This window comes from Saccopteryx leptura, chromosome 3 (assembly GCF_036850995.1).
Source record: "Saccopteryx leptura isolate mSacLep1 chromosome 3, mSacLep1_pri_phased_curated, whole genome shotgun sequence".
Classification (NCBI taxonomy): domain Eukaryota; kingdom Metazoa; phylum Chordata; class Mammalia; order Chiroptera; family Emballonuridae; genus Saccopteryx; species Saccopteryx leptura.
This window is the reverse complement of record NC_089505.1, coordinates 220,710,272-220,725,629: the sequence shown is the minus strand read 5'-3', so window position 1 is coordinate 220,725,629 and position 15,358 is coordinate 220,710,272. Positions and strand designations below refer to the sequence as shown.

General features: G+C 42.7%; 2 protein-coding genes across 3 annotated transcripts in view; one reads left to right on the top strand and one right to left on the bottom strand.

The window, feature by feature from the left end:
• Window positions 1–84: 84 nt before the first annotated feature.
• Window positions 85–14,625, top strand: UNC50 (unc-50 inner nuclear membrane RNA binding protein). 2 transcript variants are annotated; one of them, XM_066377625.1, is made up of 6 exons: window positions 85–118; window positions 1,207–1,486; window positions 2,835–2,955; window positions 12,207–12,346; window positions 12,442–12,543; window positions 14,288–14,625. In XM_066377625.1, the coding sequence occupies exons 2-6, from the start codon at window positions 1,207–1,209 to the stop codon at window positions 14,422–14,424; spliced, it is 780 nt and encodes a 259-aa protein (XP_066233722.1). In that variant the 5' UTR covers window positions 85–118; the 3' UTR covers window positions 14,425–14,625. The 2 variants fall into 2 exon arrangements, with proteins under 2 accessions (XP_066233722.1, XP_066233721.1); XM_066377624.1 differs by having other exon boundaries at window positions 95–205; window positions 1,203–1,486.
• Window positions 2,921–15,358, bottom strand: part of MGAT4A (alpha-1,3-mannosyl-glycoprotein 4-beta-N-acetylglucosaminyltransferase A) — a 160,665-nt gene continuing 148,227 nt past the window's right edge. The window contains exon 16 of the mRNA XM_066377623.1: window positions 2,921–3,026. Coding sequence (XP_066233720.1) covers window positions 3,012–3,026 — 15 coding nt within the window. The 3' untranslated portion in view covers window positions 2,921–3,011. The remainder of the gene's footprint in view (window positions 3,027–15,358) is intronic.

Genomic DNA, 15,358 nt, shown 5'->3' with positions numbered 1-15,358 from the left:
AAGCCGGCAGCAATAACTTCCGGCGAGCTGGCGCAGGCTTTGGGCCCTGAGTGGCAGCGCACGGCGGAAGCAGGCGTACGTCACGGTCGTTCCCCCTGCGTCGTCGACGTTGCGGGAAGTGAGGTTAGCCTGGCGGCTCCTTGGCTTGGCGCCTGGGCGGAGGTGACGGGCTAGCTTGGAGCCAGAGTGGGCAGTGCGGCTCCAGGTGAGTCCTGAGGGGCGCTCCGTTCGGGCGCGGCCAGCCACTAGCGGCCCAGCGGCCCTTGGCCCTGGAGTGACACCCCTGTGGCCCACTGCTCGGCCTGCGGTGGAGTGGCGGGATAAAACTAAACAATCTCAGCTATACTGGAATTTCACTTTAGTATGACAGTGTCCTACGCAGTGTTTCAAACGTACTTATACTATAAAGCATTTTGTATCGGATTCCAATTTAAGTGGACTTTTTTATAGTTTTATTCCGGCAACCCTACCGGAGGCCGGGGCTAGCGGGGCGTGGTCTGCGTGGAGGTTGGGGAGCAGAGCTGCAGAGGGGCCCCGGGGCCGGACCGTGACTGCGCTCACCTGGCTTCAGAGTGCTTCCACAGGTCTCCCACCGTGTTGTTCCCTTGCAGAACTCTCGTGAAGTAAAGCGCTGGGTTTCAGTTTCGTTTTATTTTTATCTCATCCAATGAACAAGTTGCCTGCTGGTAATGCTTTGATAGACCACCTGTGCGATTAAGTTATTTACTTTACCTGGTTGGTAACATTGTTTCTAATTGGCCTAAAGGCGTTCTCTTAAACGCTGGTGCTTAAGAGCACAGAATTTTGAGCTAGAATTTAAATCAGAATCTCAGTGTCTCTCTCCCCTCCCTTCCTACCTCCACCCCCTTTCTCACTCTGACTCTATCTAGATCTCAGGCTCTCTCGCTCTCTCGCTGCCACAACCTGGGAGGACTGTCTGAGGATTGAGGGAAGTGAGTTGTAAACGTGTGGCACCTTTAAGTGGTAAGATGGCTCAGAAGGGTGCAGTGGTGCCCTTGGCTGAAATGCAATGGGCAGTTCTCAGCTTCCCAACAAGCCTCAAAAACAACTCACTTGCTTTGACCACTGACTCTTCTCAAAGACTGGGACAACGATATCAGGTGACCTCCCTCCTGGGTGACTCGGGAGTGTTAGTAGTCAACACTTTCTTCAGATTATAGTAACAGATTCTTCCCCCATAGGAAGATGTTACCAAGTACTTCAGTGAATTCCGCCGTGCAGGGAAATGGAGTGTTGAATTCCAGGGATGCAGCAAGACACACGGCAGGAGCAAAGCGCTACAAATACCTGAGACGGCTTTTTCGTTTTCGGCAAATGGACTTTGAGTTTGCTGCCTGGCAGATGCTCTATCTGTTCACTTCCCCGCAGAAGGTTTATAGAAACTTTCATTATCGAAAGCAGACAAAGGATCAGTGGGCCAGAGACGACCCAGCTTTCTTGGTCCTATTAAGTATCTGGCTATGTGGTAAGTGTTGGTTGATCTGTAGTACAGTTGAAAAACACTGAATGTTGGATTGGGCTTGTCATTTGGAGAATCTTTTGTTATAAACTTTTATGGGTCAGAATTTGGGGATACCTAGAGCTGTTTCCTCTTTTCCGAAACCTCTAAAATCACAGGAAAGAAGGCTGTATTCTTCTTCCTTGTTCTAAAATGGTGGTTTTCAATCTTTTTACACTTGGGGACTGGTGAAATAGAATTATTTTGGGGATTGCTAAGGCAGAATCACCGTGAGCATACACGAATTCTATCTACTAAGATCATTATGTCTGTAATCTTCATACAACATCAGGGAGTTGACTCTTTGATGGACTGGCATGAAATTTCTGGCAGACCGGTTCGTGGACTGGCGGTTGAAAAACACTGTTCTAAAGAACTCAAGCACTTGCCACAGAAAACTGTTAACTTGGAACTTGAAGCAACAGAGGGAAAGAGTTCATGTTTTTTAATAGTATGCTTTGATACCCAAATGCAGACTTACTGTGAGAAGGTATATCAAGATTGGAAATTGCTTTTCACAGTCAGGGAAATCCAGAGGGAGAGTTCTAAAAGTACTGTTAGGAATTTGAGAAACTACTTTTAACTTTTCTAGTAGTGTAGCAAAAGAGTTGCTATAAGCCTTTAGGGTGTGGAAGTGTGTGGGGTTTTCTTACCTTTAACTGAATTTATTTTATTTTATTTTATTTTTTCATTTTTCCGAAGCTGCAAACGGGGAGGCAGTCAGACAGACTCCCGCATGCGCCCGACTGGGATCCACCCGGCATGCCCACCAGGGGGCGATGTTCTGCCCCTCTGGGGCGTCGCTCTGTTGCACCCAGAGCCACTCCAGCGCCTGAGGCAGAGGCCACAGAGCCATCCCCAGTGCCCGGGCCATCTTTGCTCCAATGGAGCCTCGGCTGCGGGAGGGGAAGAGAGAGACAGAGAGGAAGGAGAGGGGGAGGGGTGGAGAAGCAGATGGGCGCTTCTCCTGTGTGCCCTGGCCGGAAATCGAACCCGGGACCCCTGCACACCAGGCCAACGCTCCACTGCTGAGCCAACCAGCCAGGGCCTAACTGAATTTAAATAATGTGTCTTTTCAGTACTGGTAGTGTTCCAAAAGCTGGGCCACAGATGGATAGGAGCCTCCTTTGGTAAACTTGAGATGCCTCAGTGGCCCTTCCGTCTTCTAAGTTGGTCTGCATTTCTTAATCACATAGATCACATCCAGGGGGTTTTGTCTGCCTCCCCCACTGGACCACGGGATTCTGGAGGGCAGGTACTGTACCCTCAAAACCTTGCAGAGTACCTGAATGAATCTTGTAAATCTTTCTTTCAGTGTCCACTGTAGGATTTGGCTTTGTGCTGGACATGGGATTTTTTAAGATGATAAAGCTTCTCCTCTGGGTTGTATTCATAGATTGTGTGGGCGTTGGTCTTCTCATCTCAACTCTAATGTGGTAAGTGCCATACCTTTGACTCTTCTTATACTGTTGTAGAGTCTCCTTTGCTTGCTTCACAGATACAGTAGCTGGTGGAAATTGAAACAAGATAGGTGAACTGAAAGCATCCATTTTGACTGCCAATATTAGTATAATTTGCCCCCTTATGTATACCTTTATCAAAAAATACTCTTAACAAATGGGTTATATTGTCAAAGTGCGTGCAGCAAATATGTGAATTGAAATAATGATTATATCATTCTGACAGAACCCCTAATTTTGTAAAAATATGTAGTTAGCCAATTCTGCTTAAGTTGTCTGGATAATGGCTCAGTTTTTTGCTGCATTTATCAGTGGTTCACCACTAAATGTCTAAAATATGGAAGGTTATTTCATGGAATTCTACCATGAGTTTTTGGTATTACACCCTTGAAAAAAGGATTTTTTAAATTAAACTTTTGGTGCATTTCTGCTGAGAGAGAGACACACACACACAGAAGTTTTATTGAAAGGGTTCTCCCTGGTCTGGTTGCTCAGTGAATAAAGCATCATGCTGGTGCTCTGAGTTCACGGATTCTATCTCTGGTCAGGGTACGTAAGAGAAACAGTCAGCAAGTACACAGCTAAATGGAAAACTGAGTAAAACTCATAGTTCACTTTAGTTGATCATTGGTTACTTGTCATATGTGCCTTGACTTGGCAAGCCCAGGGCTTCAAACTGGCAGCCTCAGCTTCCCAGGTCTACACTCTATCCTCTGCACCACCATAGGCCATGTGGTTATTAATGTTTTGAAAAAAATTTTAAAAATAGAACCTCTGAAGATACCAACTTTCATTTTCCTTTATAATATCTGATTAGAACAGTACCATTTTTGTATGTGCTGGGTAGCAATAAATTGTTAATCTAAAATTCTAAAATCTGACCTAAAAACAATACTGTTAATGTAATATGAAAAATTTTCAGTAAATAAGGTTTTTAAAGGAATAGACTAGTTTGTAGTAAACATTCTGCCGTGGACTCTGGGGGGTCATAGAAGTCAAGTCATCCTGGAGTTTAGTACCTTTAGCATGTTAGTACCTTTAGTTAAATAGAAAAGGACTCTTATGTTGTTGAGAACCTGCATTGTCTTGTGAATGGTGCAAGGAGCTAAAAATAGGAATGATGATGTGATTACATCATCTCAGAGGCACCACGGCAGCCAGCATAAGGAAGTGTTTGGGGTGATGGGATCGATGATTACTAGTACTAGCTACAAAAACAGAAATGTGGACAGCATGCTAGTCCTGAGAATATAGGGTGGCACTGAATGGCAGATGGAGAGATTTGACTACAGAAATTGTCCTTAAAAAATAACTTAACTATTTCATAGGCTGCAGGTATGGATTTGAGGGTGATGGGAAGGGGGTAGCTTGTAGGCTTTGAAGAAAGGAAATGATACCAAATTCACACTTGAGGAAATTTTTTTCTGTGGCAGTGGAGGAGGAGGAGCTGGAGAGTGGCAAGGCCGGGTACAGTTGTGGGTCTGTGTGAATGGAGGAGGCCCAGACTAGTGTGGTGATCATAGGAAGAGTAGCAAGATGGGCTAGAGAGCTTCCAGTGAGAAGAAGGTATAATGAGGGTAGGGAAGGGGAGGCCAAAGTCGCTTTGGAATGGGCTGCAAGTTTTTGGCTTAAGAGTAAGTGGTGGGTATAGATGAGGGATTCCATGTCAGACACTGAGTTCAGGTGGCATTTTGAGTATTGAGTGGAAATAAGGGTTCATTAGACATTGGCATACATGTCTCTGAGCCTACAGTAGTCTGGGCCAAGGTGAGGACATGACTGGCTTCATGAATGTGAGTGTGGGAGGGGAACACCATGTTGTCTTTGAACTCTCTCAAAAGGAGTGTCTATGTGCTAGAAGTGACACTCTCACTCAGGACAGAAGTCTGGAAAGTGCCCTTTTAAGGAATAACCATTAAGGCGGCAGCAGCAGGACCACAGCATGGGAATTCTCGGGTAGTGAGCTAGATGCTTATTCCATTAATTTGATGGCACATGTGGCTAAAATGGAAGATGTATCGGTAAGTTCCAGTTTATTCTAACAAAGCAGTATTATTTTGATATTTTCAAGTAACTGAGTAGAGAACTATTTTATTAGTACTATACTATGTTCTTTTATTTTTTCTATTTTTTAAGGGTTTTTAATGTTTTATTTTCAGTTACACTTAACATACCTAATTAGTTTCAGTTGTACACCCCTATGATTAGACATTACATAACTTACTAGTCGTCATCATGATAAATCTTGTAACCATCAGACACCATATATACAGTGTGTCCGTAAAGTCATGGTGCACTTTTGACCGGTCACAGGAAAGCAACAAAAGATGATAGAAATGTGAAATCTGCACCAAATAAAAGGAAAACTCTCCCAGTTTCATACCTATTCAGTGCAGTTCAATGTGGGCTCATGCACAGATTTTTTAGGGCTCCTTAGGTAGCTATCCCGTATAGCCTCTACAGACTCATCACTGACTGATGGCCTACCAGAACGGGGCTTCTCCACCAAACTGCCAGTTTCCTTCAACTGCTTATCCCACCCAGTAATGTTACTCCTATGTGGTGGTGCTTCGTTATAAATGCGACGATATTCACATTGCACTTTGGTCACGGATTCGAATTTAGCGAGCCACAGAACACACTGAACTTTCCTCTGTACTGTCCACATCTTGACTAGCATGGCCGTGGGCTGCTTCACTGTATACACAGTGTTACATTATCATCTGCACATGCTGCCACATCATCCTACAGAAACTGGGAGGGTTTTCCTTTTATTTGGTGCAGATTTCACATTTCTATCGTCTTTTGTTGCTTTCCTGTGACCAGTCAAAAGTGCACCATGACTTTACAGACACACTGTAGTTATTAAACATTATTGATTATATTCCCTATGCTGTACTTTACATCCCTGTGGCCACTCTGTAATAGCCAATTTGTACTTCTTAATCCTTTCATCGTTCTTATCCATCTCCTAATCCCCTACCATTGGCCAGCCCTAAAATGTTCTCTATGAGTCTGTTTTTGTTCTGCTTATTGGTTTATTTTGTTTTGTTTTTATATTTGTTGTTGTAGGAATGTATTTATTGCCCTTTTATTGTTCATATTACTGATTTTTTTAAATTAAGTGACAGCAGGGGAGGCAGAGATACAGATTCCTGCATGCACTCCGCAACCCGGATCCACACAGCAAGTCCTGCCCATCTGGGGTGTTGCACCATTGCTTGGCAATGGAGCTATTTTTAGTGCCTGATGTGGGGGCCAGGGAGCCATCCTCAGAGACCAGGGCCAACTCACTCAAGCCATGGCTATAAGAAGAGGGGGAGAGGGAGGAGGTGGAGAAGCAGATGGTCACTTCTCCTGTGTGCCCTGACTGGGAATCGATCCTGTGACATGCACATGCTGGGCCGACACTCGACAACTGAGCCAGCCAACCAGGGCATGATGTTAATTCTTAGTATGTTTTCATTTATTTGATTCTCCATTTTCTTTTTTCAGTGTCTTATAGTTTTCCAAGCACAGGTCTTTTACCTCCTTGGTTAAATTGATTGCCAGGATTTTTTTTTGTTCATATTTGTTTTTTGGGTGTTTTGGTGCAATTGTGAATGGTTTTGTTTTTCTTCCCCCCCTTTTTTTTAAGTGAACGAAGGGGAGATAAACTCTTGCATGTACACTGACTGGGATCTAACCGGCAACCCCTTCGAGGACCGATTCTCAAATCAACTGAGCTATATCCTCAGTGACTGAGGCCAACACTCAAGCAACTGAGCCACTGGCTGCAGGAGGAGGAGAGAGAGAAGGGAGGGAGAGAGAGAAAGGGAAAGAAGCAGATGGCTGCTTCTCATGTCTGCCCTCCTGATTAGGAATCAAGCCCAGGATGTCTGCATTCTGGGCTAAATGCTGTGCTCTCTATCCACTGAGCCAAGCGACCAGGACTCTGATTTTGTTTTCTTAATTTCTCTTTATGATCATTTATTATTGGTATATAGAAGTGCAGGTGATTTCTGAATATTTATTTTGCATTCTGTTAGTTTACTAAATTTATCTATTGTAATAGTATTTTTGTGGAATCTTTAGGGTTCTCATTATATAGTATCATGTTATCTGCAAATAATAGCAGTTTTACGTCTTCCTTTCCAATTTGGATGCCTTTAATTTTTGTTGTTTGATAACTAAAAAAAAGGGGGTGAAAGTAGGCATTCTTGTCTTTTTCCTGATCTTAGAGAAAAAGCTTTCAGTTCTTCACATTTGAATATATTAGCTTTAGGTTTGTTATATATAGCCTTTCTTGCATTATGTTCTCTCTATACCCACTTAACTGAGTTTTTATAAGTGAATGTTGGATTTTCTCAAATGCTTTTTCTGCATCAATTGATAATGACCATAGGATTTTTATCCTTCATTCTGCTTATGTGGTATATCAGTAATTGATTTGTGAATATTGAACTAGCTTTCCATCTCAGGAATAAATTCCACTTGATCATGGTATGTGATCTTTTTAATGTATTACTGAATTCGTTTGCTAATATTTTATTAAGGATTTTTGCATCTTTATTCATCAGGGATATTGGCTTTTATAATGCTCTTTTTTTTTGTAATGTTTTTTTTCTGGATTGGGTATCAAGATAATGCTGGCCTTATAAAGTGAGCTTGGAAGTCTTTCTTCCTCTTCAGTGTTTTGGAATGCTTTGAGAAGGATAGGTGTTATTTCTTCTTTGAATGTTTGATACAATTCACATGTGAAGCCATCTGGTCTGGGACTTCAATTTGTTGGGAGTTTTATTTTTATTACTGATTCAATTTTGTTAGCAGTTATTGATCTGTCCATATTTTCTGGTTCTTCTAGACTCAGTCTTGGAAGATTGTATGTTTCTAGGAATTGATCCATTTCCACCCCCCCCCCCCCCACATCCCTTCATTCTGTTAACTACCATCCTGTTGTCTGAGTTTTTGTTTCCGTTGTTCCATTTGTTGCTTTCAGTTTTTTATCCTATGTATGAGTGAAATCATATGGTTAACTTATTTTAACTGTCTTATTTCGCTTCGCATGATATTCTCAAATCCATCCATGTTGTCGCAAATAGCAATATTTCATCCTTTCTTAGGACTGAACAGTATCCATTATATGTATGTACCACATCTTCTTTGTCCAATCCTCTATTGAGGGACACTTTGGTTGTTTCTATGTCTTGGCCACTGTGAATAATGCTGCAACATAGGGATGCATATATCTTTGTGAATAAATGTTTTCAAAATTTTCAGGTAGCACCCTGGCCGGTTGGCTCAGTGATAGGTAGCATTGACCTGGTATGTGGAAGTTCCAGGTTCAATTCCCAGTCAGGGCACACAGGAGAAGCGATCATTTGTTTCTCCACTCCTCTCCTTCCACCTTCTCTCTTTCTTTCCCCATCCTGCAGTAATGGCTCAATTGATTCGAGTGCGTTGGCCCTGGGCACTGAGGATGGCTCCGTGGAGCCTCCACCTCAGGCACTAAAAATAGCTTGGCTGTGAGCATGGGCCCCTCTTGGGCAGAGCATTGGCACCAGACCGGGGGCGGGGGGAGGGGGTCACTGCATGGATCCCGGTCAGGGCACATGCAAGAATGTCTCCCCTTCTCTGACTTAAAAAAGTTTGCTGTCGCCTGACCAGGCGGTGGTGCAGTGGATAGAGCGCCGGACTGGGATGCAGAGGACCCAGGTTCGAGACCCTGAGGTCGCCAGCTTGAGCGCGGGCTCATCTGGTTTGAGCAAAAGCCCACCAGCTTGAACCCAGGGTCACTGGCTCCAGCAAGGGGTTACTCGGTCTGCTGAAGGCCCATGGTCAAGGCACATGAGAAAGCAATCAATGAACAACTAAGGTGTTGCAACGCGCAATGGAAAACTAATGATTGATGCTTCTCATCTCTCTCCGTTCCTGTCTGTCCCTGTCTATCCCTCTCTCTGACTCACTCTCTGTCTCTGTAAAAAAAAAAAAAAAAAAAAAAAAAGTTTGCTGGCTCTGTGGTAACTCTAGTCTTAATTTTTTGAGGACCCTCCATGTATTTTCCACAATGGCTTTATCGATTTATATTCCCACCAGCAGCGAATGAGGGTTCCTTTTTCTCCACAACCTCTCCAGCACTTGTTATTACCTGTCTTGTTGAAAATAGCCATGCTAGCAAGTGTGAGGTAGTATCTCATTGTAGTTTTGAGTATATTTTCATATATCTGTTGGCCATTTGTATGTCTTAGAAATGTCTCTTCAGGACCTCTGCCCATTTTTTAATTGGATTGTTTGGTGTTGAATTGTATGAATTCTTAATATATTTTGGATCCTAACCCCTTGTCTGAGCTGTTGTTTGCAAATATCTTCTCCCATTCAGTTGGCTTTTTGTTTTGTTGGTAGCTTCTTTTGCTGGACAGAAACTTTTTAGTTTGATATAGTCATTTACAGTATTTTTACCTTTACATTCCTTGCCTTTGTATATGGAGGAGCTAGCTACTTGAAGAGGCAAGGGCCCGACTAGCAAGTTGGTGGGGCCTCCGGGAATAATCAGGTTAGAGTAAACATTGTTAGGTTCACGGAGAACACAGATTTGGTGCCCACATGTACAGGGCTGGTTGGGTGGGAGGAAAGATCAACCAAGGAACAGTGGCAACTGCCAGTGTTTCTGTTGCTGGTGAGAGTTGTCCTGAGCCCTGCCCCTCCACCCCTCACCTTGAAGTTAGTCAAATCAGCTTCTCCCACTGTGTTTCTGGCCCTGTTGGAGTGACAGGCTCTGCACTGGAGCTTAAGAGTAAGTTTGTGAGTCAGTCTGCATGTGGTCCTTGGTCCTTTTAAGAGCAGTGCCTTAGTCTCTAGCAGATTGCACAGCCAAGTGTTATGGGGACTCTCTTACTGGCACTGGGTTCCCTGGTTTGGGGAGTCCAGTATAGGGTTGTGACTCCTCGCTCTCAGTGGACATCCAAGGCCGATAGCCCTCCCACTTTATAATTGCCACATCATGGGTGTGGGACCTGCCCAGTCCAAGTCTCCACCCCTCTTACAGCCTTCACATCTTTAATTATAGCCATTCTGTTCAGCTAGACTTCAGGTGCTTCTTGATGTTCTGTAATAAGTTGTAATTGTGGTGTGATCATGGGAAGAGGCCAGCTCAGAGTTGACCTACTGTCCTGTCTTGACCAGAGTTTGGTCTATCTCTTCCTGATATTCTGAGCTCATCTATTCTCTTGAGTTTATTAGGCATCCTTATCAATGTTTTGAATTCTGGTATATTACTTGTTCCCATTTAATTTACTACTTTTTCTGGGGTTTTGTTTAGGACATATCTTTTTGTCTGTTTGGTTCTGTTTGTTTATATGAATTAGGCAAAACAGCAACCTCTCCTAGTCTTGAAGAGAAGCCTTGTGTAAGAGCTTCCCCTTTGTAAACTGCGTGTGCTGTAAAAAGATCTGGGGTCAAGCTGCACCAGGCTGTCTTGGCCAGCCAGCTGGAGCTATAGCCAATGTGGTCTGTAGAAGTCCCAGGGACAGCATACAGGCTGGGAGCTGTAGCTAGAGCATCGATGAGCTTTGGGAAGTTCCAGGGGGAAACTTCTGGGGTCACCCTGGCAGGCTGGCTGGAAGCTGGAGCTGGAGCAGGCTACTGGGAGACCTGGGGACAAGCCTAAGGGCCTTGGCTAGCCTTGCTAGAGTGCCTGGATCATGGGTCTGCCCATGTGATCATTGAGGGGGCAACAGTTGGTTCTCTGTGGTGCCTACAATAGGAGAGTTCCCATAGTTTCCATAGTTCCCCTCCCTCTTGACAGATAGTGTAGGTGTGTTTTAGACCAGTTTTCTTACCATGGCCCAGGGTGGGTGAGGCTACCTGTGGCCTGTCAGTGAAACCCTCCCTGCTGTAGGTTGTTGTGTTGGGAGTGGGGTGCCTGCAGTACTGGTACCATGTCTGTCTGTGCTGTTTCTGTGTGCTCTCTCTCTCGTTTATTGTGCAGAAGCTGCTCAGTCAGCCCTAACTACTTCAGGGGAAATTGTTCTGTAGATATAAATTCGATGAGTTCATAGGAGGAGATGAGTTTAAGGTCTTCCTATGCCCCATCTTGAACCAGAAACTGATATTTTACTTTTCATTCATTCATAATTTAAGCTAGTGGGCCATGCTGTGGAACAGAGACATAAGCTTGAATAGTTGTTCTTATGGATGTCACTGGCCACTCTTTTCCTGCTTGTTCCTGCTGATCCTGTGACCTTAGACCTGTTGTTCTCTACCTACCTTCCATCGGCAATCTCATTCAGACCCTTGGATTTAAATATCATCTATACACTGATGAGTTTATATCTTGTTTGGTCCTGTTCTCTAAACTCGACTTCATATTTCTTAGTCCACACTAATAGGCGTCTTCCACATAACAAGTCCAAATCCAAACTCTTGCACTCTTCTTCCCACCCCCAAACCTCAGTCATTGGCAGCTCAACCTTCCGTTTAAGGCAAAAATCTCTCAGTCATCCTTGATATTTTTTCCTTGTACTCCATGTCCAATACTTAAATCCTGTTGGTGCTGCCTTCTAAATACAGCTGGTATGCCCCACATCACCCTGCCTTCACTGCTGCCACCCTCTTCATCTTCGCAGTGGCCTGGCAGCTGGGTTCTCCCTCCCACTTTGTCCTGTAGTCTTGTTCTCAGGAGAACCTGGCAGAACAGTAGTTTCTCTTCTGGGAAACCCTGGGATTTCCTATTTCACCAGGAGTAAAATATAGGTCTTTAAAATGGCCGCAGACTCTGTAAGAGATGGTTTCCTATTTTCTGGTTTCATTTCTTGCTATTCCCCTTGTTTGTTCTTGACACACTGGTCTCATCAACCATTCTTCAGACATGCCAGGCACCCTGCCACCTCCTCTCCTCCACCGTCTCCTAAGTGCTTGGCTCCCCACAGCCTGGAATGCTCTGCCCTGGAAACTCTCATCACTGCCCTTGGGTCTTCACCCAGATGTTACTTTCTTGTGACCACCAGATCTGAGATCGCACTTCAACTCCATATCCTCTAACCTTCTTTACTGTTTTTTTCCACAGTACCATCTAACATACATACTTCTATTCTGTTGTGCGTCTACCCCCACTGGGCTGAAGACAGAGTTTTTGTCTGTGTTACCGCTTTGTCTCCAGTGTATGAAATAATGCTTGGTACATGTAGGAGGCAGTCAGTAAATATTTATAGCATTTTTGTTGTATTATAAATTTCAATTTTCCTCTCCAGGTTTATCTCTAACAAGTATTTAGTGAAACGGCAGAGCAGAGACTATGACGTGGAGTGGGGCTACGCCTTCGATGTGCATTTGAATGCCTTTTATCCTCTCCTAGTCATTCTGCATTTTATCCAACTTTTTTTCATCAACCGTAAGTAGCAGTTACTTCCCATTACTTCCCAAAATATTATCACAAAGTCTTCACTTTATGCAGTGAAAAGAGTCACTGTCTGCATCTCTTCACAGATGTCATCCTAACAGACACATTTATTGGATATTTGGTTGGAAATACCTTATGGTTGATTGCTGTTGGCTATTACATATATGTAACCTTCCTGGGATACAGTGGTAAGTAATTAAATTTTTTGGTTGACTGAAAACATAACAGGGAGGGGGAAAGTTGTAACACTAATACAATTACCATATTCCCCCATGTATAAGATGCACCCCCCCCGAAAAAATTTAGGGTTCAAAAACTGGGTGTGTCTTAAACAGTGGCTATAGATTTTTTTTACTTGCACTTCCCACTTTTTCGCACTTACTGTCTTTTTTCAAATTTCGGGCCCCCAAATTACGGTGCACTTATACATGGGAGGGTCTTAGACATGGGGAAATACAGTAGCTTTATTTTATGGAGCTCTTGCAGGCACTGTCCAAGTACTTTATATGAACTATGTCATTTAATCATCACAAATATATAATATAAATTTACTATCCCCATTTTTCAAATGAAGAAATAAACACAGATTAAGTTGGCCATGGTCACACATCTCAAAAGCTGGTATGTAACATGTGGTATCTTTTCAAGGAACCATGTTAAACCATATTGAGTCCTCCACGTTCCTTACAGGAACCCACAACCAGTTTCTTCTCCCCAGGCTCTCAGGTTCAGCGTCACAGTGGTAGCATAGAGAGGAAAGGATTGGTGGGGTGAATGGGCAAATAGGCATATGAACCATATGAACTTGAGTATTTAAAACTTTTGCTTCATTTTCCATTTTTATGATCCCTATTGGTTCTGTAGATCCCCTAAAATCAGGCCCAACTTCTAGTGACCTGAGGATATGTTAGCAAAGTTGTTATATCCTGCTGTCATTTTATTTTTCTTAATATGAATAAGAAACATTTATATTATTTTTCATTTATGTTGAGAAAAGATCTCCATTAAGTAGAGCTACATTTAATCTAGAGAGCTTACTTATAATTGATTGACATTTTATATTTTTTTCACCTTTCCTTTCTTGTCACTCTGGACAATTAGGACCTTACCTTACTGTGAAATGTAAACTATCCTACTCACCTATGACTGGCTCCTCAAGTCTGAGCTGTTCCCACCTCCTTGGCTGTTTTGCCAGAGACTACTTAATCCCCTCAAATTGTAATACCTGTTTGAGATAGAGTCATTTCTCCAGTTCAGGGGAGATGTTTGTGATGTCATATTGTGGTTAGCATGCTGCAACGTTGTGGTTTCTCTGAGTGGATTTTGATCATTCTCCTGGTACCTGTATAATTTGGAAATTTCCTTGGAGTATATAGCTTAGTTACTATTTGGGACTTCCTGTATGAGAAATATTTAGGTTAGAATGCATGGGACAAGAAGCAAACATGGTTACAGGGGACAGGGATTTTTTTGTATGTTTTTTTTTTTTAAGATTTTTATTCATTTTAGAGAAGGGGGAAGAGAGAAAAAGAGAGAAGGGGGTAGGAGCAGGAAGCATCCACTCCCATATGTGCCCTGACTGAGTAAGCCCAGGGTTTTGAACCGGCACCTCAGGTCGATGCTTTATCCACTGTGCCACCACAGGCCAGGCCAGGGGACAGATTTCACGTTTTGAGTGTTAGCACTTCCATAAAACGTGGGATATTAGTTGAACTCTCACTTTGCTCAGAGCAGAGGGGTGGCACACTCCGCATTGGAAGTCCCACAGCTGCAAGTTTTCTCCTACATCATCCTCCATTTCTTCTGGGTATGTTAAGATACTGATTGAAAATATGTGCTCCTCTTTGGCTACACATATTGTTGTAAGAGCTATCTTTCAGAATGTTCATTTCTTAGTCATATTTAAAATAAGAATTTGGGTTTATTTTCCAGCATTGCCATTTTTGAAAAACACAGTAGTTCTTCTCTATCCGTTTGCGCCTCTCATTCTGCTCTACGGGCTGTCACTAGCACTAGGATGGAACTTTACACACACACTGTGTTCCTTCTACAAGTACAGAGTGAAGTGAAAAAAGACTGTTCCATCTTACCTGTGTCAACAGTATTGGAGAAGTGATTTCTTATGAAACTTGTAAGTAAATTCTCATTGTAGATATCTTAAAGGTGTACAGTTTGTGAATTTGAGGAACTGTATGTTAACACTATTGTCAAATACATTCCTTAAAGCTAATTAAATGTACATTTCTATAATAAATATTTTTTAAGTGAAAGCATGTATTTGTCATTCTAATATTGGTACGTACCAGAATAATATACAAAGTACTGAAGGCATGAGGAAATTAGAAGGGTGAAAGTTTTTAATAGGAATTCTTTTTTAAAGACTTTCTTTTTGGAGCACATGGTAATAATCATATGCTTCCTCTGCCCCCACTGTTACTGACTGTACACTCTCTGCCTCCATTTTCAAAGTGGCTATATTTTAAACATTTATCTAGAACATAATGATCTTAGTCTGATCTTCAAGCCTTAATATCATTTACAGCATTTGATCTGTAAAAAAGAAAACAAAAACAAAACAAACAATACCTAGAGTGAAGAGGCCCATGGTGGCTACTTTTAATTTGGGAGCAGTATGTGCACATAACATAGGCATGAATATCTGCATCACATGAATAACTAATGTCTTAACATCAATGCTTTTTCTTTCTTTAAAGATTTTCTAAAACCCACATAGATGATCCAGTGTTGTTTTCTAACCGAAAATAGTTAAACTATAGTATTATATCAGTATTAAAACCAATAAAAAAAAGTTGCTACTCATTAAGTCTTTCCTATTTTTTTCCATTGACTTGGGAGAGAGGGAAGAAGGGATGGGGGGGGGGAGAAGCATCAGTTCGTTGTTTCACTTAGTTGTTCCATTTAGTCGTCACTGCTTGTAGTATATGCCATGACTGGGGGTTGAACCCAAGACCTCTGGCATGCCAAGCCAATGCTTTATCCATT